This window comes from Petromyzon marinus, chromosome 41 (assembly GCF_048934315.1).
Source record: "Petromyzon marinus isolate PM22_M1 ecotype Great Lakes invasive population chromosome 41, UKy_Petmar_22M1.pri1.0, whole genome shotgun sequence".
NCBI lineage: Eukaryota > Metazoa > Chordata > Hyperoartia > Petromyzontiformes > Petromyzontidae > Petromyzon > Petromyzon marinus.
Window position 1 is genome coordinate 12,276,211 of NC_133707.1, and position 25,349 is coordinate 12,301,559.

General features: G+C 46.5%; 1 protein-coding gene across 3 annotated transcripts; it reads right to left on the reverse strand.

Moving 5' to 3' along the window:
• Nucleotides 1-315: 315 nt before the first annotated feature.
• Nucleotides 316-24,935, reverse strand: MIPEP (mitochondrial intermediate peptidase). 3 transcript variants are annotated; one of them, XM_032969410.2, is made up of 19 exons: nucleotides 24,391-24,935; nucleotides 21,450-21,623; nucleotides 20,921-21,009; nucleotides 19,778-19,864; nucleotides 18,689-18,752; nucleotides 17,495-17,677; nucleotides 16,814-16,970; nucleotides 15,451-15,499; nucleotides 15,131-15,191; nucleotides 13,476-13,528; nucleotides 11,735-11,888; nucleotides 10,722-10,799; nucleotides 8,530-8,743; nucleotides 7,907-8,016; nucleotides 4,561-4,635; nucleotides 3,273-3,392; nucleotides 2,300-2,421; nucleotides 1,916-1,989; nucleotides 316-1,218 (listed from the first exon to the last, which is right to left on the reverse strand). In XM_032969410.2, exons 1-19 carry the CDS (start codon nucleotides 24,526-24,528, stop codon nucleotides 1,121-1,123), a joined length of 2,100 nt encoding a protein of 699 aa, XP_032825301.2. In that variant the 5' UTR covers nucleotides 24,529-24,935; the 3' UTR covers nucleotides 316-1,120. The 3 variants fall into 3 exon arrangements, with proteins under 3 accessions (XP_032825301.2, XP_075929294.1, XP_032825302.2); XM_076073179.1 differs by lacking the exon at nucleotides 24,391-24,935 and adding an exon at nucleotides 23,734-24,249; XM_032969411.2 differs by lacking the exon at nucleotides 19,778-19,864.
• Between the last annotated feature and the right edge of the window lie 414 nt (nucleotides 24,936-25,349).

Below are 25,349 nucleotides of genomic sequence, written 5' to 3' on the forward strand. Positions count from 1 at the left end.
TGTTTACCAGGGCGGCCTGCCTGAATCCAACTGTGAACCTCTGCAAATAGAAAGCGACGAGCGTCCTACTGCTGGCCCACCCGCATCACCACCCATCCACTTGGGACAGAGACAGCGAAGAGGCATCCACAGGAGCCGACGCAAAGTCAACCGACGCACGGCAGACGACGGAGAGGAGGAAATCGCTCGGAGCAGCAGACAGATTCGGCGCAGGGGGAGCCGAGAATAACAGCAGCAGAGACAGGAAGATATGGAGGGGACTCTCATGGGCAGCAGGAGCAGAGACTATTTGGAGATGACGATGAAGAGACAGTATTCGTGTACGCAGGAACTTTATCATTTAAAATGCAAAACACGTTTTTACATGCCCGCGTTACATTTGAATGTAAATGTTATGTTTACAATTTCAAGGCGTGGATACTGTGGCGGTGTGAAATGCGCATGTTCACGCAACGCAAACACGTGGCTGGTTAGGCAACCTGCGGTCGCTACTTATGCCAATGAGCCCGTTACACAGTGGCTAGCGTGGGACAATCAGCAACCAGGCGCTTATCTTGGAATTGCTAAAACATAAACAAAAACTTGATTTGAAGCTTTCGTGACTGCAGGAATTACTCTGGTTCTTTCGGTAAAGTCACGTAGAAAGAAAATAAATTAAATAATAGAATACGACGTTTCGATTGCACCAAAAGCAGTCGTCATCAGGTAGAACTAAATTTGAAAGAGAGACAAAACACAGACACAGAGACACACAGAGACACATAACATAGACACACAGAGAGTCTCTGTGTGTCTATGTTGTGTGTCCCTTTCTATTTTGTGTCTCTCTCTGCTTGTGTGTCTGTCTGTGTGTCTCCGTGTCTGTGTTTTATCTCTTTTTTAGTTCTATCTGATTACGACTGCTTGTGTTGTTATCTAAAAGTTGTATTCTATTATTTAATTTATATTCTTTCTACGGGACATTACCGAAAGAACCAAAGAGCATAAAAAAATTCAACCCTAAGTGATTACATGAATTCAGGTTTTCAATTAACCAAAAGATAAATAATCCCAGGGGTCCCTTACTTTCTTAAAGTCCTACAAAGACACCGATGAAATGATGCAGGAGGAACCCAATATTTTATTCCGGGTCCATGATAAATGCCTCAAAGTCGTGGTCCAGGTCACTGACCAAAGCGTCGACAAAGTCGTCGACAGTCGGCCTCTTCTGAAGCATCCCTGCAACAACAGCGCCCGCGTTATACTCGAGGGCACGGACACGGCGCTCACAGCCACCACGAAGCTACTCGCCGAGATAAAATTTTGCATCACAAAGCATTCGCAAGGTGAAGTGCACACTGCGCGAGTTAGCCTTGGGTGGGCCCGATGCGTTGTGTCATTTGGGCAGTGGCAGCGCCTCAATAGATTTGCAGGGTTGGCGAAACTCCGCTGATTTGCGACACAAGCACAAGAATCACGCACGTTTCGCGAGAGTCGAGGAAGAGGACTTGGTGAGAAGGCGTTTCAGTATTGGGCGTATGCTCGAGGCGAGCAGGTGACCACAAACAGCGAGCGAGCAAGACAAGAGCAGACCCACCCATCGCACAGCCAAGCAACTCGTCTGGAGCGTGACAAGACGACGACGAGCAGTGAAACATTAATTATTATTGTTATTATTATGCGAGCCACCTGTGGTTGCTTATTTACCCAGAAAAGCCTCACCAAGTCTCAACTCATTTTTAGGAGGGTCCTGCCAAGTTTTCGCAGTACGGTGGGCGATGATTGCCGCTGTGTATAATCCCAATTGAGTAACACGCGGTGCGATAAAATAATCCAATAGGCTTTGCTAGAGTAGAGAGTATTTAACTTGCAAGTGACGAGGTAGGCGAGTGCTAACGATCATCACTGTGTGATGGCAAATAGTGAAGGCCAGTACCTTCTACCATCAGTATCGGCTCTTTCCCTCCTCCATGCGCCAACATCTCGTTGCGATATCGGTCCCCAACAGCTCTGAACGAGGACACACACAGGCATAACGAAGTTGCGGGTCACGTCAGGAAGTTAAGCCAACATTCCCCTGTCATCAGTCACATGAAACATGTTAACACACGTACTAGATTCTGCGTTAAATGGTGGTGAATAACTGTTGGTTTCAAATACATTTGATGTCCTCAACATTAAAACTGACAAACGATTTCAGGAAAAGGTTAAATGTACAGTATAGATTACCGTGTGAGTTGAATGATATGTGAACTGGTCCTGGGACCTCTGTGGTACTGGGCTCTGCATCACCAACTATCTGTTAAAAGCTGCACTGTACCTGTCGAAGGGATCTCGGTTAAAGCACTGCCGCCACAGCATGCTGGCCACAGCGCGAGACAGCAGGTAGGAGTAGTACTTGGCTCCGTAGCCCACCAGGTGGCTAAACCTCAGCTGCCAAGCCTGCGTGAACACCACGCACGTACCCAATCACCACACGCGTACCCAATTACCACACATGGGTCATTGTCATACCCAACCAATCGCCACATCCGGCCAATTGCCACACGCGGCCAATCACTATACTCGTACCCAATCACCACGTGCGACCAACTGCCGCATGAGTACCCAATCTCCGTAAGCGTACGCAATTGCCGCATCCGTACCCAATCGCCACACGCGACCAATCGCTGCACGTGTACCCAAACAACGCACACGGTCAATCACCACACGTGACAAATCGCCACGCAAGTATCCAAACACTGCGCACAGCCAATCACCATACGGTAAAGGAATGGGATCCTTCTTCAGTTTACAGCGTGGTGAAGTATGGGTTTATCAGGCAGCACATCAGCTCAGGGGTTTTTGGGTGGCGTTATCAAAAGTGGGTTCACGCTATCACTGACACGGCACTTTTCTTACAAGGGCCATTCCCGTACACTCTGGCACACACAAAGAATGGTGGAACAGGGCAACTCCTCTGGTCCAAGTCAACGTGGGGGCACAATACAGAACCCGGGAAGTTCCAGTCAACTGCTTAAACAAGACACACGGTGAAGGATCACAAACCGCACATGACAGTGTAGATTCGCTTGGTCCACCATATAGTGTAATCCATGGAAATGTCCTCAGTCCATACCGATACAAAGGGTGGCCGTGGCCGTGGCCGTGGAACTCACGCACAGACGCACGCACGTTGGCTAAAGCGTGGCAGCACCTAATTAGCAATTCTGCTGGGGCTAAAGCTGAATAGCCAAGGGTGCACCAATCTGACATTGCCGATTCCCTGCTGCGGTCACTCTGCGCACACACACCGTGTTGGGGACGTAGGGCAGGCCGTAGTATTTTCTATGGGTCTCCATCAGGGTCTCGGTGGTGGACTTGTTGAGAGGGTGTTCACCATGGTAGAGCTGGTCCAGCATGGAGTAAAAAACCTACGAGACACAAGAGTTCAACCCGCGACCCTCGTAAATGATGCGACCTCACTACGTCCATTTGGCGTTCTCTAACACGGCTATAGTTACAAACCGAACAGCCTTCGCTTCATGGTCATTCGAATAAGAATACACCACATAGACCTTTAACTTCACTGACATAATAAAATACAATTTTTACGTGTAAAATGAATTTTAATAATGAAATTACCTTTAACGGATGATGCTCGCTCATGAGACGGAATTTAAGCAGGCTAAAAGCTGCTTAAAATGTTTGTTTGCATGTTTTGCCACAAGTAATGCAATCTGTTTAATGCAGATTTGATGCCTTGCAAAAGGTTCCTATTTGGTGTTTGAACATCTTAACACCTTTAATATTTCCAGAAAGGGTCAAACCTATTCTTATTTTTTCATAATTTTTGAAACTGGCAAAAAGGTCCCATAGATAGGATAAAAGTGTCCACTTTTGTTGCAATGAACGATCCAACAAAACGAAGACACGAGCCAGGGAGACGCCACCATCAGCCGCATCACTAGGATGCTCACCAGGACCACCGAGCCCTCTTCCTCGCAAGTGCCTGGGCGCCAGCGTGTGGGCCCCGCCCTCTAGGGCAACGCGGCTTGCATTGCAGCCACAAGCATGGGTAAAGTTTGTCCTTGATGCCAAATCGGCGCGAAATTTTTTACCGCAGTTTTACAAACTCTACTTAGTTCAATATAAATTGATTAAATTATAAAGGTTGTTGCAAAAAAACACGAATGCTAATTTGTGTTCAATAATAGTCCCTGGTTACTACATAAGCTAAATCATAAAATATTGGTAACTTTGTCATGCGCATGACATCAGACTTGCAATCACTTATACAGATGTCTTCCTCTAAACTTTCCAGATGATGCATGCATATTTGACATATTTCACACCTCTGTTTAGCACGGTTGGCTACATAAGGTGCAAAAGAAGTTCAACATACATACATTACAAAACTTTTTAAAATGTACGTCATTGGTTTTACAGCCATTAAGTGGTCGAAAATTTGGTTTAATTGAAGGGGGGGGGGGGGAAATGCGTGTGTGCACAGCAATAATGTTTAAAACGTCAAACAGCGTTAATAGCTCCGTCATTAAACGTTCTGGCCGCGAGCCACCACACACCCCCCCTTTGCCTCACCTGAAGCTGTAAATCCGACGACGCGCACACTTTCTTCGACTCGCACAGACGCGTGACCATGCTCTTTGACAGCGGCTGGAAAAGCAACAAATTAGGGTAAAAAAACCAGTGGTGGCTTCACAGAAGACAACTGTGATATAATTCTACACCATCGAGCATTTGTAGAAATCCTCAAGGCCGCTGGGTCACCGATACGAAAACGTGATACCCTAGTTCACTGCGCATTTGTTTCTCTTGTATACAGTGAGGGCAAAAAGTATTTGATCCCCTGCTGATTTTGTACATATGCCCACTGACAAAGAAATGATCAGTCTATAATTTTAATGGTAGGTTTATTTGAACAGTGAGAGACAGAATAACAACAACAAAATCTAGAAAAACGCATGTTAAAAATTGATTTGCATTATAATGAGGGAAATAAATATTTGACCCCTCTGCAAAACATGACTTAGTACTTGGTGGCAAAACCCTTGTTGGCAATCACAGAGGTCAGACGTTTCTTGTAGTTGGCCACCAGGTTTGCACACATCTCAGGAGGGATTTTGTCCCACTCCTCTTTGCAGATCTTCTCCAAGTCATTAAGGTTTCGAGGCTGACGTTTGGCAACTCGAACCTTCAGCTCCCTCCACAGATTTTCTATGGGATTAAGGTCTGGAGACTGGCTAGGCCACTCCAAGACCTTAATGTGCTTCTTCTTGAGCCACTCCTTTGTTGCCTTGGCCGTGTGTTTTGGGTCATTGTCATGCTGGAATACCCATCCACGACCCATTTTCAATGCCCTGGCTGAGGGAAGGAGGTTCTCACCCAAGATTTGACGGTACATGGCCCCGTTCATCGTCCCTTTGATGCGGTGAAGTTGTCCTGTCCCCTTAGCAGAAAAACACCCCCAAAGCATATGTTTCCACCTCCATGTTTGACGGTGGGGATGGTGTTCTTGGGGTCATAGGCAGCATTCCTCCTCCTCCAAACACGGCGAGTTGAGTTGATGCCAAAGAGCTCCATTTTGGTCTCATCTGACCACAACACTTTCACCCAGTTTTCCTCTGAATCATTCAGATGTTCATTGGCAAACTTCAGACGGGCATGTATATGTGCTTTCTTGAGCAGGGGGACCTTGCGGGCGCTGCAGGATTTCAGTCCTTCACGGCGTAGTGTGTTACCAATTGTTTTCTTGGTGACTATGGTCCCAGCTGCCTTGAGATCATTGACAAGATCCTCCCGTGTAGTTATGGGCTGATTCCTCACCGTTCTCATGATCATTGCAACTCCACGAGGTGAGATCTTGCATTGAGCCCCAGGCCGAGGGAGATTGACAGTTCTTTTGTGTTTCTTCCATTTGCGAATAATCGCACCAACTGTTGTCACCTTCTCACCAAGCTGCTTGGCAATGGTCTTGTAGCCCTTTCCAGCCTTGTGTAGGTCGACAATCTTGTCCCTGACATCCTTGGAGAGCTCTTTGGTCTTGGCCATGGTAGAGAGATTGGAATCTGATTGATTGAGTGCTTCTGTGAACAGGTGTCTTTTATACAGGTAACAAGCTGAGATTAGGAGCACTCCCTTTAAGAGTGTGCTCCTAATCTCAGCTCGTTAAAAGACACCTGGGAGCCAGAAATCTTTCTGATTGAGAGGGGGTTAAATACTTATTTCCCTCATTAAAATGCAAATCAATTTATAACATTTTTAACTTGCGTTTTTCTGGATTTTTGTTGTTGTTATTCTGTCTCTCAATGTTCAAATAAACCTACTATTAAAATTATAGACTGATCATTTCTTTGTCAGTGGGCAAACGTACAATATCAGCAGGGGATCAAATACTTTTTTCCCTCACTGTAGCTCGAAGCCGAGCTCAGCAGCCACCGAGAAGGATTCCGCAGGGCGACTTAAACAGCAAAAAACCGCACTTGCGCGCTCGCGACAGCATTTACACCACGGCTTCTGTCCAACGCTCTCCCCAGGACACCTGACAATAGAATAATTACATTTGTAAGGCACATTTAATCTCTAGATCCAAATGTGCCCCATGTATGAAAAGCAGGAAATAAACAAAACTAGGTAAAATGCCCAAAACCATTTGAAAGAGGCGCGTTTTAAAGACAGACTTAAATAGCTCTAACGAATGATTGTCTTATTACCAAAGGCAAAGCGTTCCATAGTACTGGGAGCTGCACTGGCAAAAGTCCAATCACCCCAGGAACAGAGCCTTGACCTCGGAGTACTTAGAAGAATGCCATTCAAAGATCTCAGGGACATCGTTGGAGCTTAAGAATGGCTCAGTTCGTACAAATATTGTGGAGCTAACCCAATGAGAGCAGAATCTTATAATCCACTCGATACTTGACTGGTAGCCAATGCAAAGTCAAGAGGGCAGGTGTGATGTGCTTGCGACACGATGTATACCTAGCAGCTGCATTCTGAACAAGCTGGAGACTACTACTCAGCACCTTACTTGGAATCCTGAACACTAATACGTTGCTATAATAAAGTTTGGGAGAACACAAAAGCATGAGCCAGTCTCTCTCAGTCATTAGGAGACAGAAATCGACGCAGCCTGGCAATATTTGTAAGGTGAAATAACAAAGTTCTAACCACCCTAGATACATGCGCCTCAAAGGACACGGACTGGTCAAATTCATCACCAAGATTTCTGATCTCCTGTCATGACCATCTATTAACAAATGTGAACTGATTTTAGATAAATGCAGAGGGGAGCTAATTAAATACAGCCTCAGTTTTGTTCGCATTTAGTAAAATACAATTTTACTGCCACCAAGTTTTGTTCGCATTTAGTAAAATACAATTTTACTGCCACCAAGGTTTTACGAATGTTTATGATGCACACAGCGCAGAAGCTGTCCTTCACACTTGGGAGGGTGATACATCGATATTAACAGTACGGGGCTGGGCACGAGGTCTCCAGTCCAATGCTACGTGCTCAAATGACTGAAATGTTGGTAAAGGCAAAGGACAAAGGATTGCCGTATGGGTGTGAATAATTTCCAGATCTCCCCCTCACCAGCCAAATAACCGGGGCTTCTTATGAAAATAGAAACCTAATGGGGTCGCCTCATTCAATGAAAAGTAGTCAAGAGGACGATGCCAGGTCTCAGTCAAACACAGGAAGTCAAGACGGTGACACGAGATTATTAATTACACGGAAACCACTAATCACTGATTCATCTTCCCATAAGCTGTGTCCAATTTGAAAGCCGAGAGCTGCGTTTTGAGGGCAGATAACGCCAGAAACACAAGGCCGTGTCTGAAGTTGCGAGAAAAAAGAGGGTTCCGCACAACAGAGGCGTTGCTGAGCCATGCAAGCCGTCTCTGCACAACAGTTTCAGGTACTAACCTGGCCCGTTTGGTAATGCCTGGCGAACTGAGACACCACGCGGTAGTCACTGGCAAAATACTCCATGAGAATGGACGGAACTTCAGCAAAGTCTGTAGGACACCTTGTGCCTGTTAAATACACGTGGGGCAACAAACGTTCAGTTCTACTTCTGTTCATTGTTGATGACACGACATATTTGTCTCGTCAGTTCAGTGACAAAACTGCACAGCAAAGTCTCAAAAGGTTAAGGAAAACAGACTTCATCATAAAAAATGCATTAACATGAGCCAGGATAATAATTAAAGCATACTTTTGGAGACCCAGGTCACTCTTCCAAATGACACGATCCTATTTTATTGAGTTCCCAACTGGGTAAACAAATTAACCTGAACTTGAGTGCTTTCATAGGCCAAGCCAAGCACTGTTGATTTCGATGTCGTATAGCGAGCCACTCGCTCACTCTGCTGGGGCTGCGTCACTGGGACCAATCGGCAAAACAGCAGGACACCGACAACTCTGCTCACTGAACAATATTTTGTGAACGAGATCAAGAAAGAGGAACACATGGCTCGTTTAGAGGAACCGCATTTATGGGGAGCGATGAGGTGGGGAGCGATGAGGTGGGGAGCGGGCGTCACTACCGGTGACGTGCTGGTAGCGTGTGCGCCCCAGCATAGAGTGCATGGCGTGGCCCATCTCGTGGAAGAGGTTCTCCATGGAGCCCGGGGAGAGCAGCGTCGGGGCGCCGCCGCTGCCCTGTGCGAGGCTCGGCAGGCTCAGCATCAGCACCACCACGGGTAGCTGGTAGCCGCCCTCCTCCAGCTGGCGCCCCCCACGGATCGTGAAGTGGCAGTCCTGGTACGACACACGGGACGGCATGTGATGACACACAGAGTTCTAAACAACATCGCTGAGTGCAACACAAGGGCCCGAACCGTTAAGCGATCAGTAACAAACAGCACAATCGAGGTTTTTAATAGCTACAGGTTGATACCTTTTTTTTAATGTGCAAGATTACAAGAGATTTGAAAAAAAGATGCGAGGGAATTCCAAAGTAGAGCGGTATAAGGGAAGAAGCAGAAAGAGAAGCGTTCTGACGTGCAGTGTTGTGAGTGGGTGAGTGCATGAGTGATTGGGCGAGTGTGTTGTTGTGACCTGCAATATGGTGGTCGAAACGAAACAGTCTGGTAGATCGAGTCATTAACACGGGTGAAGGAATCGAGTGAAATTCACGGGAACAGTAACCATGGAAGTAGCAATAGAAGCGTAAAAAGGAGACTGACCGCTGGCGAGTACCTGGAGTGAATCTGTGAGCGCCGGATCATCAGTCAACCTGACTGCTTTATGACCATCATGCAGAATCAAATCAAATCATGAGCACCTTTGGTATTCAGTGCAAACTCATGAAAATTGCGCACCTCATTTTGGCAGTTGATGTTCAAAGTGGACTGCGACCCTCTAAAGAATGGTGCTGCCCCCGTGGTTGCTCCGTGATACGTGGATCAAACAAATAACTCGAGACACCGGTACTATATGGCAGCAAAAGCAGTTTATTGAATGCTGCTGCAAGAGGTCACATGTTTGGCGCAATGGTCCTTCGCTAACTACGTGTGATGATTTTGATATTCATGCAATACTTAAAGTGCACGACCACCCCGAAAACGGGCACAGAGTTTTACTTGATCTGCAGTGGTTTCCCAAAAGGGGGCCTTGTCGCAGTCTTCTGTGTCTTCAGACCGTGACGCCAACACACAGCAGCCGGACAAATTGCTGTACACATACTGTACATCACAATGTGCTGTGCACACTTAATCGGGCATTTTGATTTGGGAAGTGAAGCGCATGAACAATGGGTAGTAGCATCGGCAGTGAGGATGAAGCTTTGCATAAGGAATAACAAATGGAATTGTGTGCATTCTGATGTCTATAACTTGGCCATTAAGTGTTTGTATCTCTCTTTGTTGTGAGAAATATGAAACTAAACTACATCTTTTATTTGACTAGTGTAATGAGATAGTGGCATCCACTGGTTGGAAAAGGGAAGCACGGGTACAGGCACCACTATAAGCATTATCCAATCTGGGCCAAAGGTCAAGGGTGGGGCCGGTCGAGAAACTCCAAGGACAGGCTAGAAAGTTCCACGAGAGGGCGTGGCCGGAGCCTAGCCGCGCCTGCGGCAATATAAGCGGAGGCGGACTCGGACTCGGTGTGGGGAGTCTTGGGTCCGGACTGAGTCGCTGCTCGCCGTCATCTCTCTCCGTCGTTCGGCCACGTGGCGGATCTCCTGCGGAGCTCCACCGCCCTCCCCGGCACGCCGTCAGCCAGCGGCGAGACCGGGAGCGGACGGGCGGAACCCACCGTGTGATCAACCGTGTGTAGTCTGTAGAACGTAATAGCTAAGTGTGTACTTGGAGAGGAAGCCGATACTGTTGGCTTGTGCTGTGCCCGTACGTGGAATAAAGAATAGTACCCTCTACACGACGTGTCGCGGAAGTCGCTCATTACACTAGGTAAGGCCCACTGAGCAATCCAGCTATTTTTCAGAATCGACTTAGCCACAAATGATAGCTCAACAAAGTGGCTCACCAGCCAAAATACTCTTGAAATGCACGTTTCTAAATGTGGAGGAAAAACCGGAGAACCCGGAGAAAATTCTATGTGACCAAGGGGAGAACATGCAAACTACAAATATACAGGTGTCGGGGTTGGGATTGAATCCACAACCTCCTGCATACCAGGCGAGGGAGTTAATATCTCGGCACCGCGGCACCTATGTTTTTAGTGGAGCGTAGGCATTCTGCTCACCGGGTAGCAATGTTTGCTTGTTTAGTACCTGCTGAGGCTTTCCTGGGCGGCTGAAGAAATCGCAGTAAATGTATCCCAGTAGCCCCTCCGTTTCATGCACGACTGCCTGTGCCAGGACCGAGATGAGCAAGTGATGAACACGAGTTATTACAGAAACACATGCTACTCAACCGTCACAGCAGTCCTGCTCCCAGACAAGTCCCTGTCATTCGCTTTCAAATTATGGATATGTTTTCATTCTGTGGCTTTATGCCACACGTCACCATTGATTGATGCAACCAAGCAGAGCCAGACATACGCACATTTCTAATTTTTAAGGTTCCATGTTCATTGTCTGAGATTCATCAAGACTGGCAGAAGAACAATAATAATCTGTGCATGTTTATGGAGATTGCTTAAATGCCTTGGCACAGGGGTCGGCACCCTGCAGCTCTGGAGCTGCATGCGGCTCTTTAAGGACTATCTATCTATTTAGGACCGCCGTCTCCTATTCACATGCATTGCGGCTCTTGAAAGAGTTTTTTTAATCTAATTTTTATAAGATGGCTCTTATTGTTATTTTAGTGCCCAACCCCTGCCTTAGCAACTCCAAGCTCCTTGCACCATATCTATTCTCAACACATTCGAAGGGCACCCCCAGTGGCAGCTGTCCCTGTGCGGTACAAGGTAACTCAGCACCTGCCTGCAAGTGGGCACCAATCTGACATTGGGGTGGAAATGATTGTTGCAATGCGTAACCACAATTGAGTGATTTAGATGTGAGAAGTGCATCGTTAATTATTATAAATGCTGCCATTAGTAGCTGCACAGGTAAATAAATGCAATTTACACCTTGGAACCTTTCCACCAGATTCACAATGCACATTCAACACATACCAATGAGCCAGATTGAGGCAACACACACACATTGTTACATCACAGCATCTCCCCATTCTGGTGATCACTGGGGGTCCGCTCATTTCCACGCTTAACCCTCAGCTAGCGGCTGGAGCTCCACAAATGCATAGCGGGGCCAGTCTCTCCACGCATGGCTCCACTCACCAGCTTGCGCACATCCTCGCTCCACAGCTCCCCACTGTTGGCCTGCTCCGCGTAGAGAGACACGCCAAAGAGCTGCGTGAAGAGCTGATTTAGACCCTCCATGCAGGAACCCAACGAGAAGAACGGGCTGTAGAGGCTCGGCTCGATGTTGTACCTGGGCCAGATGTGAACGGCGCCAATGAGAGTATGTGTAGAGTCGTCACCGTAGTGTTAGCGGCTCAATGGACAACTACTCACCACGCCGCACGTATTTATTATTCTTATGTGTGTGACTAGATATGATGCCCACTGTGTAAATGTATAGTACTGTGTAAGTTGTCTAATGTGTTTGTACACACGCATGTCGTAACGTGTTTGCCATGTATGCGTGAATCGCCAGGATCGACACCCTTGCAACCGAGACATTCCGTCTTGAGTGACGATCACCCAGGTTACTTATTTTAATAAATAAGGAAATGTACTCAGACATCACATCTCAAAGCAGTGAACTCATCTTATATCTGTAGTGAGTCCAACTGAGTAGCAGACGTTGTTCTTTATAAGCAACACATTTATTATACCAACACGTAATACACAAAGGGGTAACTGCCCCTTTACCAGACACAGCCTAGGGTGGTGACCACCCAGCTAACTACACTATATGGAGGAGTTACAGCTACGAAGGGTCGGACCCTCACTCGGGTCCTGGCCATGTGTTGATGCCTTGTAGAGCTTCCAGCTTGGAGAACGAAGCGACCCCGGTCCTTCTCAGGGACCCACCTTATATCCTCCCGGGTCGGGGCTGGCTCCGCCCAGGCCCCGCCCGCATTCTCGAGCGTTCTTGCTCCCTCTCGATCCCTCTCGAGAGCTCACCCCGAACACGTGATCACCCCCTAGCCCCCCTCACCTGGCGCCCTCTCTCCGGGTCACGTGTCTACGGGGTCAACTAGAGTGCCATCGCCCGGGGCAACCCTGTCCCTGGGCTGACGCTCTCCCGCTCCCCCTTGTGGGAGCCCGCACTACACGCTATGCGTGGTGCCCGCGCAATCCCAGTGCTCACCAAGCCCCGCTAGGGCTGGTACTACACACATCTACGGGGTGTACGTGATGACGGTGCATCGCACGCCGTGCTATAGTAAAGCCGGCATCACACAGCAACCCATCCAGTGCTGTCCGCGTCATAGGAACATCGCACGCCACGACCCTCCCGGGCTGGCACCATAGAGTGACATCCCCGATGTCACTACATATCTTATATATTCATATAGGCCAGTCCCCGACTTACTAACGGGTTCTGTTCCTGAGACCCATTCGTAAGTCAAACGGTTTGTAAGTAGGAACACAATAATGTACTGTATTTAAATGCACATATGATTAGTGTTATAAAATGTGCTATGGTTCAACAAATATGGGAAGCATTAAACTCGTAAGAAGAAATACTGGACATTTGCATGTGATACTGTAAATAGTTCCATGGTTTGCTTCGCAAGCGCCAGTTCATGTTCACAAGCCAGATGGTTAAAAAATAAATATCTTATGGAAGCTCATTCCTAAGTGTGCATGTGAACACCAGGACAAAAAGGCCTTGTAGCCCACGGAGGCCTCCTACCCCACCCTATTGTAGGTGATGGGTAAACACGCGTTTGTGCGCACAATTTCATCAACACTTCTCTAAGCTTTTCAATTTCCGGTCACTGCATTTTGGTTCCAATATTAACAAAATATAATTCAAAGGTGTAATCAGCTCGTGTGGAAACTTTACCTCTCTGCTCTTAAGACACCGCTGTAGTATGGGTGATCCCACGGCATTAATTCCTAAAGGAAAGGAAATATTTCGTCAAAGAGATCTCCAAACAACCTCGATTTACATCACACAACTTGACATCGCAACTCAGTTTTTGACTTGTGGACGGAAAGTGTATGACAGCATCCAAAAGAGAATATCGGTGCTGAAAACAACGGTGCATGTGAATGGCACAGGGAGGTATATAAATCACATTCAGTCTTGTTGCAAGAGAGACCTAATCACAAGCGACAAGTGTGCATCCTGATGTTGTGTACATTTAAAAAATGAAAGGAGTGTGTGTTCACAAGGTTGACACTTTTTGTACCACAATCACCAGTCCGTCACCGAGCAGCAGGAATCTTCAAGTATATGTTGTCGATTTTGAATAATACAAAGATGTTTCACGTGATCAGATCATTTAATGTACACAGTGGACACTGGTAAAATACTTTTACCAGTGTCCACTGAGACGCGCAGATCTTATACGAATTGAGAAGAGCCGATTCACTTCGGGTGTGTCTTGCTTTCGAGGACCCCTCTCTCCACGTACGCTCCACTTACGCAGTCCAATGTCTCTCATCCACCCTGCCCTACAACTCCATCAGCTCTCCCTCTCTCCAGCATGTCCGCCCTTTCTGAACGTGTTGTGCCGCCCCCCCCCGACACCCACCCAATGGGTTCTATGTCCGTCCCTCTCTCCGCAGGCATCTGCCATTCCTTATACTTTCCAATACCAGTGCTATCCTGAGCCAGTCAATAAATGCCTGGCTCTTGGTCTTAAGACTTTTACTTTATCCTCTACTCCACTACCTTGTTAACAAAGGTTGAATGCTGAGATCCCTGGCCTAAACTACCGCTGACAAAAACCCTTTACAATCCTGAGCAACATGTCTCAAAGGCTTACAGGAGCATGATGGCCTAGAATTCAGCATTCAATCCAGCTACCAGGGTAGAGGAGTAGAAAATGAAGGCAATTCTAGCTGTTGTGATTACCAGCGAAATGTCACAGTACTTGAATTGTAAATATTGTCAGTTTACTCTCCAACACACTGGTGTGCTGAACTAGTAACTAATTGGCATGTTTTGTTTACGTAACAAACTTCACTAATTGGCTGTGTCGGGTGGTGGCGGGTTTAAGAACACATTTATATTTACGTGATATAACCCAAAAAAACGATTTTGGCCCACAACTGTTCAGTGTTTCTATACCTGAGAATAAGTGTCAGAAATATGTAACAAAACTGTTTATTATAAAGTGGTGTCAGTCCACTGCTGGATGAAGGCCTCCCTGTGCCATGTCGGTCACAGGATATTTTTTACCGTACTTCACCACGCTGGTCAGTGTGAGTTGGTGAAGGCAGGGGAGGGGGGGGGGGGTTAACTTGGTTCACCGCCGGGTTCACAGCACTGCTCCAGCCCCTTCGTAGCACGTCCAACGAGCACAAGAGCACACGGATGTGCAAGAGATTATTAATCTCTTTGATCCCACAAACCCCGCCAGGCTCCTATGCGGGCACCGCAACAGAACCAAACGTTTGATTGCGCTCAATGTTTCACCGGCAGCCCAAGCCGCGATCGTGGTGCATTGTGGCGTGACGCAAGGTGAGACGTGGGTGCCCCGAACGACTTACGCCGCTGCCCGGGTGTAATTTCGCTTGCGTGCCCCTCATCATTTCGTAATCGTTCCGCGTTCTGAGAGGGAAAGTCGGAGCGACGTCAGGACGCGTAGAGCGATGTTCATGTAATGATGATGCTTTACACGTTTAACAGGAATGTCGAACAAAAATAAAAATCCATTTGCAACACAGCATTTTCTGTGATAAGTCTGTGCACTGTAAACATTGCCCCACAGATTATAAGGGACAATACGCTCACTATCCCAATGCCTTTTTTATTAATCCTCCATCATCGCCATCGTTGCCAAATTGTAACAATGAAGTTGGGAACTCACTTGTCTTGAAGTCGCGTGGACAGCTTCCCCAGAAAGTCGGTCACATTTTCTGAAGGACACAAGGAAATGGCTATTTGTAAGAGAGATACCCTGAGGCAATTCATGTCTGACAACACCGAGCGATGCAAATACAGCAACCAAAACAAGCTGGAGGAAAATTAAAACATGGCCACTCATTTGTAATTGCTCAGAAGTAAAACTGCAATGTTTTCAGTGGAAAAGGGGTGGATTTTCAATGTGATTTGATGTTCAGTTTTGCCGAGAGTAAACGAGTGGCATTAGTTTAATGGATAACAACATAAAGATACAGGGCATGTATTAGAAGTGTTACAATTGACGAGTGTAGCTGTTATTAGGTTTTTATTTTCCTCTCGGTGAGAATAAACAAAGTGTTATTGTCATATCCGCTCATCTCGTGCGCACAATACAAAAGCGAGAAACCGAGGTTCTTATCAGGTACTCAGCATTTTCTCTGGATGGGCTCGATCGGTGACGAAGCGGCCAAAATGGCCGTATGAACATGTGCAGCGGAGATACGGCTCACCGGGAACATCACCATTAATGAGCTTAGTGCTATTTTTGTCTTGACAACACTTAAGGGATTTGTAAACTTAGTGCAGACACTAGGATTTATTTTGTGCTTATGTATAGCACCATACGTAGTGAACCGTGCTAATCAGAGATGATTATATTAGATGGACAACTGCCCAAAGTTGTGATACATTTGGATCATTGCAAATAAAATTGGGGAAACTTTCATCCAGAAGTGAATAGATCATACCTGATGATGATGAATTGGGACTTGCTATTTGATGTGGTGATCATGCTTATTTTTTATATATTTGATTCGTCTTTCATTAACATTGCATCTCAGTATCGCTGAGGGACCACAAAGCTGGAAGGTGCCAATAATTTCCCAACCTCTGTGGTCCTCTATATGTTAAGATATTTTCAGCCAATTAATGAGTGTTAATGTATGTGGGAGAAAAATGTAGCACCTGGAAAATAACCCATGCATGTATGGGGCAACACTCTCTCCTATACAGAAGTAATAGATGATATTAGTCCACACTTTTCTGTACCGCATTCTCCTGGCCCTCGCTGCTGCTCCCTCTACGGCGCTGGATTACAAGCAGCCACGTGCAGCAGAGCACGTAGCTGATTTAACACAATCTCTAGTACACCCAAGCGCAATATTTACATTGTGGGTTTTGGCACTGGCTTTGCGGCAGAGACGTAAATCACAAAACGGCAATGTTGCACCCTCATGGCAGTTCAATTACAACCGCTTCTGCCCTGCCCCGCTGCGTATTTACAAAGGGACGAGTCAGCGCTGAGTGGTGGAGAGAGTGGCGGAAGTCACCGGGCGTGCGCGCCATGGTGCCCCGCAGGGCCCGGTGAGCAAAGCTCTCGTATCCCACCAGCCGGGCCATGCGGTGTCGGCATGAGAGCAGCGCGTCCAGCCTCGCCAGCTGCGCCTCGTTTGGATACAAGAAGATCCGGTATGCGGCCTCTCGCACCTGTGGTGGTGGCACACGTCACTCCCTCTGAAGGTCACATTACACTTTACATTTAAAAAGTATTACGAGAAAATTACAATGACCGTTATCACTAAAACACACATTGCTGGGAAAAAAAATCCAAACATCGAGTAAAATGCACTACATTTAGGCTGCAAGGGACCAAAGAAAATGATTTTTCATGGTCCATGAAGCCATGCATAACGGTATTCAGTATTACTTCACCAATGGCAGAAAAACCTTTTCTAATACCAGTTTTCTCTCACGCTTGATCGCCCTGAAAATCTAAATGTTCCCCATGATCTGCGTTAAATTATGATGTACAGAATCAAACAATACCACTGCCACGTATTCTGCTATATGCTTGCAATGTCAAGCGAGTACATTTTTTTACATTTCATTTACATGTGGGTGCATTTTGAAGAGGCTGCTAAATTATTTCAGATTTACTGTGCTGCTAATAATTTAAGATTTACCAAAAAGTTACACATTCGACGAAAGGTCACATTCGACTAAAGGCATACCAGGTGATCTGGAGAGTCGGAGTACAAGCCGTTGATGTAAACGTAGTTCCCCTGAAGCGAGAAGCACCGATGCAGGTGGGGCGGCAGCGCACGCATGTCCACGCGGTTCGGCGTGTGGGTCCCCGTCAGGAATTCGCTGTTTAAATCCAGGAGGTCGACGTGAAGTCCAACCACCTCTTGGCGCTGCAGGAGAGAGGAATGCAAGACAATGCATTTAGATTAGTTTTAAGCAATGTGAGAAAAAAATCCATCCCCTCAAGCCTTTGTGATTAGAATAATATTAAATGCAATCTATAACGTGCACGTATTTTGTGAATTGGATGCAATGTTCGATCAAGAATTGAAAGGCGTGAAGCCAGAGTTCAAAGTCCTTCATATGCCAGCCTGAACAGGTGGGAGCCTTGAGCTTCTGCTTGAATTCCGCTGCGTTTTTGCAGTGCGGGAGAGTTGGTGCAGCTACGGGCAAATGCTGCTCATCCAATAATAGCAATCACAGAAACTACTGCATGAAGGTCTCCCCACACCGTGTTGGTTTATGTAGGGGTTGTGTGTGACTATACTTCACCACTCTGGTCAGCGCAGGCTAGCTGTATTGCAGTTAGATCAGTCATTAAAGACTCGCCTCTAGCTACGCTAATCATCGTATGTGAGATGCCGACATTCTCTACCCTTTGGGCTATGCTACTCCATGTATATGTAGTGAGTCCAACTGAGTCGCAGACGTTGTTCTTAGAGGCAACACATTTATACCAACACGTAATACACAAAGGGGTAACTACCCCTTTGCCAGATACAGCCTAGGGTGGTGACCACCCAGATAACTAATCACGTGTCTGTGGGGTCAACTAGAGTGCCATGGCCCGGGGCAACCCTGTCCCTGGGCTGACACTCTCCCGCTCCCTCTTGTGTGAGCCCGCACTACACGCTATACGTGGTGTCCGCGCTATCCCATCGCTCACCAAGCCCCGCTAGGGCTGATACTACACCGATCTATGGGGTGTACACAATGACGGTGCATCGCACGCCGTGCTATAGTAAAGCTGGCATCACACAGCAACCCACCCAGTGCTGTCCGCGACGTAGGAACATCGCACACCACAACCCTCCCGGGCCGGCACCATACAGTGACATCGCCAATGTCACTACATATAAAACCATCCGCCAACACTAAAATACTTGACAAAAGCCACTCACCTTTTCTTTATCGAGGTGGATTCCACTGATTTCAAAGTCAAAAAGGAAGAGCTCTGCCACTCTTCTGTAAAAGGAAGGCAGACAGAAGTTTGATTGCATCTGTAAATGTTACTTAGCCACTCTATGCAAATTACATGAAAGGGGGTAGCTACTTCCTCCACCGTTTAAGGCTCCACCATGAACGTAGGGGGTCCGCGCCCCCCACCCCCGCACCAAAGTGTTGTTTGGACAGAGAGGTTTTCCCTCTCCCAAAATCTCACGGAAATACTCAGCAAACCTGTGGACCTGACCCCAGGGGGTGACCGATTGGACAGACATTCTTCCACTTCAAGATGGTGGTACTAAGTAATACCCCAGTTTGTGTTGTGGATGCATTCCTAAAGGTGCGAAGACGAATATCGAAATGACACAAAACAATTGACAGGGTAGATGGAGGCGAAAGGCTGAGGCCACAGATACCAGAAAGGACGAATGCTATCAGCGACATAAGTGTGGATTAAGGCCACGCAAATCAGCTAGTGGTATTAATAAAATAATGACGCATTTGGGAAATGGGAGATGTAAATCAGAGTATTACTGTAATAGGAAAGCGTTTCAGTTGAGATAGTCCTGAAACTCAAAAATAATCTTAGTTTACAATCATACAAACGCATTGCTGCTGGCCAAACATCCCAATCCAGGACCCTGTCTTTGGACTCTGTGCGGCTACCCTGGGTAAATAAGGCACGTGTTAATTCAGCATTATATTCAACATATTTCTTGTGATATGTTTTTTACTATTTCATATGGAACTTTAACGGAAGAGGAATGACGAGTGTATGACAAGGAATTGAATTAGACAAGGTAAAGGAGATGGGAAAGTCATTAAAATCACACCGGTAATGCTGGGAGAGGCGAGAGCTAAGACATGGGGAGACAAAGATGCCATAGAGATTGAGGTAGAGGTACAGAGGGAAGAGGAAAGCAGAGATGTGAAAACAGGAGCACCGATGTGTGCATTGCAACAAAGAAAGCTTTATGTATCACTACAAAAGTGAAGGATGACCATTTATGTGTAAACCCCGATGACAAGCTTAATTTTAACCTTGCCTTGTTTCATGATCCAAGGAATTTGCAATATTCTTATCATCCAGAACATTTCGGAGAGACTTGTAAAGATCCACATTCGTGTTCAGCCTACAAATATCGTGTTAAACAACCGTGAAAAGCAACAGAGTGTTAATATTAATGATACTTTACAATATTCATATACGAGTGACCGTAAGTCAGTTTATATTAACCTTGTTATATTTTAGGTTTACATACTAAATAAATGTTTACAAGTGTAACTATCAATGACAACATATTGAGTGGAGCCTCATACACAATGCTCTCACCAATATAAGAATAGGTTTTCCCCTTTCTGGCAATAAAACAGGTCTTAAGATGTTAAAACACCAAACTGAAACCTTCGCAAGGAATCATGTCTGCATTAACCACATATACTTGTGGTGAAAATACAATAAAAACATACTCTTGCATTGTCTTTGAAACTGATTGGTCCACACCAGAAACAGCTTTCTTTAGAGCCTAATCTCAAACAGTTTTAGACCAGCGGACGCCAAAAGACGAACAGCACAAAGACAATGCACTATCAGGACATTGAGAGCTCGGGGTGAGCAGCTACATCATGTGACCTTCATGGGACCTCCTTTGACAGTATCAAAATATAATATTCTTCATGACACCTCCTTTGCCAGTATCAACATATCAGAATTTTCTTAAATTTCAAAAGAATATTCTTATATTTCGATATTGGCAAAGGAGGTCCCATGATGCTCTCAACAATGTTTGACACCCGGCGTGTATGTTTATGCCAGGCAAGCATGGAAATGGCTGCATTATGCACAAATGTTAAGGGAGCATTAACACTCTACGGAGCCACATGGCTCAGCGCTAGAGTGAACGGCTCGCAATCAGACGGTTGCTAGTTCAAATCCTAGCTGAGACTTGACTCGCCCCATCAACCCTTTGGGGTCGATAAAATGACTACTACTTTGTGGGGAAGTCCACAGTAGTTTTCCTATGCCATAAGTAGAATTTCCACCACTGGTATAGGGCTGTAAACAGAAGATGAAAGCACCAATGCCTCAATGCTGATTTGAGGACATTGCATTGGCTTGACTTTTAAGTGAAGCAACACATGTCGTGTCTTAATCCCAAGCATCGTAACGTTGAGAGAAGATCGCTCACTTCTCCACCACAGTGCCTATGGTCATGCAGGCCTCGTCTGCCGCATCTCGGTACTCAGCGCTGGGATGAGCGACACGAACAAAATCGGCCTGAAAAAGGATCACACAAGGTGAATGTTTAGTCAATGTTTGCATGGACAGAGGTGGATGCTTGTCTCTTCACCTGAGTCTCCAAGGCTTTACTTGGCCCATCGCAACTTTGAGGATGATAAAGTGGAAAGTAACAGTGCTTGTCCGATGGAAAGACTTAAGAAACAAAATGCATTGTGTTGGGTAATTAAGGCAGTCACGTGAAAACCAGCCAGGTGGCTCAGCGGCAGAGCGAGCAACTTGCAACAGGAATGTTGCAAGTTAAAATCCTGGTTAGGTGTTGATTCGGCCCATCATCCTCTCCGGGTCAATAAATTAGGTAACCACTTTGTGGGGACTGACTCACACCTACATGTCCAACACTGGCTCAGGGCTGTAAAACAGATGAGCGCCGCCTCAATGCTCATTTGAGCGCACATCGACTTGTGAATTCCTCTCACCAGATCAGCGACTTGGCAGAGGCTGTCGGAGAGCTTGTCAAAGATTTGCACAACGCGAGGACCTGGCGGGGCACGGCATGCATCCTCCACCAGCCGCTCGGTGGCCGCCAGTGCTTCCCGCTGGGCAATGCGGAACCCGGAAGGAGAGCTCAGCTCGGGAACCCCAAAGAGACCCTGAAACATAGGAACACGCCACACAACGTATCACATATTCTTAGCTCTTTCGGTAAAGTCACGTTGAAGGGAAACAATAAAATAATACAATATATATAAAACAATAAAAATTCTCACGACGTTTCGACCATAACACAAACGGTCGTCATCAGGTGTGTCGGTTTGCATAAATTAATTTATTTTTAAACGGTGCATTTATTTATTTATAAAAAACGTCAGCGCCACGCGCAGCGATTTGGCAGTTTATTTAGAAGGACGAGTCCATCTATGTTCTGAAAAGAGGAGGGGGGAGACGAAAAATTAATGTATGCTGTCTGAAAGCCACTGTAAGCGTGAACAATCAATTAAGACCTGAAATGGTTTATCAAATCTTTCCAATGATTGCTAAGCCAGAATCCATCTTCTCGGTTGAAATTGTCTCTGTGCTTCTATATGTGGATAGCCTCATGAACGAATCTCTCATGGTAGCCAGATGGCTTACAAAGAACCTCTGTCTTGGAAAAGTCAATGTCATGTGAGCCTACTGAATTATAACAATGATCTGCCACGCCGAGGTGTTGGTCCTACCGTGTTTAAGGTCTGCTTTGTGTTCACGAATGCGGTCCGAGAATTTTTATTGTTTTATATATATTTTATTATTTTATTGTTTCCCTTCAACGTGACTTTACCGAAAGAGCTAAGAATATGAATTACTGCAGTCACGAAAGCTTTAAATCAAAATTTACAACGTATCACGTTATGCTTCATCACTAAAATTTTACAAATTTTATTTTACCAGGTAAGGCCCACTGAGCTATACAGCTCTTTTTCCAGAAGTGACCCGGCCACAAATGATAGGTTAACGAAGTGGCTTATGTTGAAATGTATTGCAGCCAAATACGAGACACATTTATAACATAACTGGTGAGAGCTGGGTTAGTTTTAACAGCACACAGACACAGAGCTTTAGCAATTAACCTCCTCAACTTTGATCACTTAGACTAATAACGTGGCTAAACATTCCAATACAGTACAGTATAGGACGACAGAGCTCAGCAAAGTTTTGGTGCCATTTCTGTGGTTTCCTATGCCTGTGTGTGAAAACCGTGTGTCTTATAAACGATGCAGTGTTTTAAGATGCAATTTTCACGATGCAATATGAAATTAAAACTGGTAATATTCGTGCGCCTTCTCAACTCCGATGCCAGTCTTTAAGGAGACGTTAAAACGTATGTGTCAATGTTATAATACAGAGCACAACATTCCAGCATACATACACAGTGGGGAGTTGAGTATGGGGTACCAAAATGTTGTGACAAGATCACGTTATGTCAAAATCAATATAGACTCTGGACAATCACTATGTACCTCTGGGTGAAGCCACACATACCCGGCACGTATGAACCCTGCCATGGCTAGCACATGTGCGCACCCATAGGCTCGGGGTTCACAATTTGCACCTTCACGTGATAACTGCACTTTGATGAAAAGGATGAGCATGTTTGTTTACCACGTAGGCTTTCGCGACCAATATCATCCATAATTTAGGTTTTGTTGGGTTAGATCGCGTAAATATATAAATGTGTCGTTAAACCCGCCTCCACCCGATACAGCCAATTAGTAAGGTTTGTCACGTAAACAGAACATGCCAATTCGTTACTAGTACATTACACCGGTGTGTTGGATAGCAAATCTGGCTGTCGCCTGTAATTTCTGGCGAAACGTCGTACTCAGATTGTAAATTTTGTGGCTTTGCTTTCCAACACACTGGTGTGCTGCACTAGTAACAAATTGGCATGTTATGTTTACGTGACAAACCATACTAATTGGCTGTGTCGGGTTGTGGCGGGTTTAATGACACATTTACACGATGTAACCTAAAAAACCTAGATTATGGAAGAGCATGTTTGCATGTTTTGCCACAAGTATGTGTAGTTAATGCAACTTCATGCCTTGCAAAATATACTATTTGGTGTTTAAACATCTTAACATTTGTTTATTGCCATCAAGGGTAAAACCTTTAATTATTTATCATAATTTTTTATCCAGTACTGGCAAAAAGGTCCCATAGATATAACTGCATTTTCCCTCCGGGAATGCGTTGAGAATTCTTCCGACACGGATAACTCACGACGCTCCTCCATCTCCATATTCCATCTGTCGAGGATGTCCGAGCCATCCTCACACACTCGCACCACAGACACTTAAATCTCCGCACTCAACATCGCACACACCAATCACACGCACGGGAATACACGAGACGGGGGTCAAGGGTTAAAGGGCATTGACGTCACACGCACGCGGCGCGCTCGACAGAGATGTGGATTCGGAAGGGTTTAAAGGGCGCGGTGAATCGCGCGTTCGGGGTTGGTTTGAGGAACGAGTTTGGCTGTGCTTGGAAGAATAAATCAGTCTTCGACTCCTCTTCACATCTGATGTCACCCAATCACACAGCCACGCTCCCCAGTCAGTATGATTCTCACTCCAAACATCAGTATTTATTGCAAATCTGTCGACTGAAACGTCAAGGTCTTTACCCTTTGTAAGAAGATACCTATGTTTAACGCATTATTTTTGTAACGCGTTCGCCGCAGATGCGAGACTGCACCTTAAATACCCAGAGTTTGTGAAGTCATCGCTAGAGGTCGTAAGGTCACCGCCAAAGGCCGTCATGAAGTGGGTTCACCGTAGGGGGGAGGGGGATCAACGTTAGTGGGGGGGGGGGTCACCGCTTGGGGGGTTGGTCACCACCAGCACCACGGGATCACGGGGTGAGGGCTTTGGGTACCTGGGTCCCCGCTCCCGGCCTCTCCGCGGTCCGCTGCTGCCGCGCGTTGAACGCGGCGCCCACTGGCGACCACGTGGAGACGGCGCGGGCCGCACGCGGGCCCAGCGCGGCCCTGGGCAGTAGCAACAGCAGCAACATCACAGCTCCCCGCCCGCCTCTCCCTTTCTACGCGCCCATGCCCTCTCCACCTGCCGAGACTCTTAAGGCTCTCCCCGCTTCCTCGCGTCGCTGTCCCCTCGTCTCCCTTGGCTAACACAGTGGCACCATCGCAGCTCCCTCTTCGCGTCTCTCAACAGATTCTCGACCGCAGCAGCGTCTTCCCTCGCGAGTCCCAACTATCTTACACGACACAGCCCAAGCTACGCTGACAAAGAGCCCACTGTGAGCGGCACGTGCTGTTAGCGGGCACCTATTAGAGCCGTGCCGGCAACGCACTCCGCCTCAAAACCACGACTCCCTTCCCCTCCGTCTCTAGCAGCTCGCACTGTACTCAGGGCAAGTGAGATTATTCATGGTTCAGGGCAAGTGGGGTAATTCAGAGTTCAGGGCGAGTGGGGTAATTGATACAAGCGGAGTAATTCAGAGTTCAGGGCGAGTGGGGTTATTCATGGTTGAGGGAATGTTGGGTTTATTCATTTATGCATGGTTCAGGGCGAGTGGGGGGGGGGGGTTATTCAGCGTTCAGGGTGCGTAGTGGCTGTTCAGATAGTTCATGGCGAGTGTTGCTCTATGAATATCACTTACTCTAGTAACTTCCGAGATAACTATGCATGCGCACATCTAAAAACTGGTCACTAGAAAGCATCTACTGGACATGTGAAAAAGAGCTTCATTGCTCATCAGATTCCTCCAGTAGAAATATTCTGATTTTTTAAATGTAATTCTCATCAAGCCCTATGGTGGTAAGTTCAGTCTCCAACCCTTAACTCTCACTCCAGCCTATTTCTGCGATGGAGGGC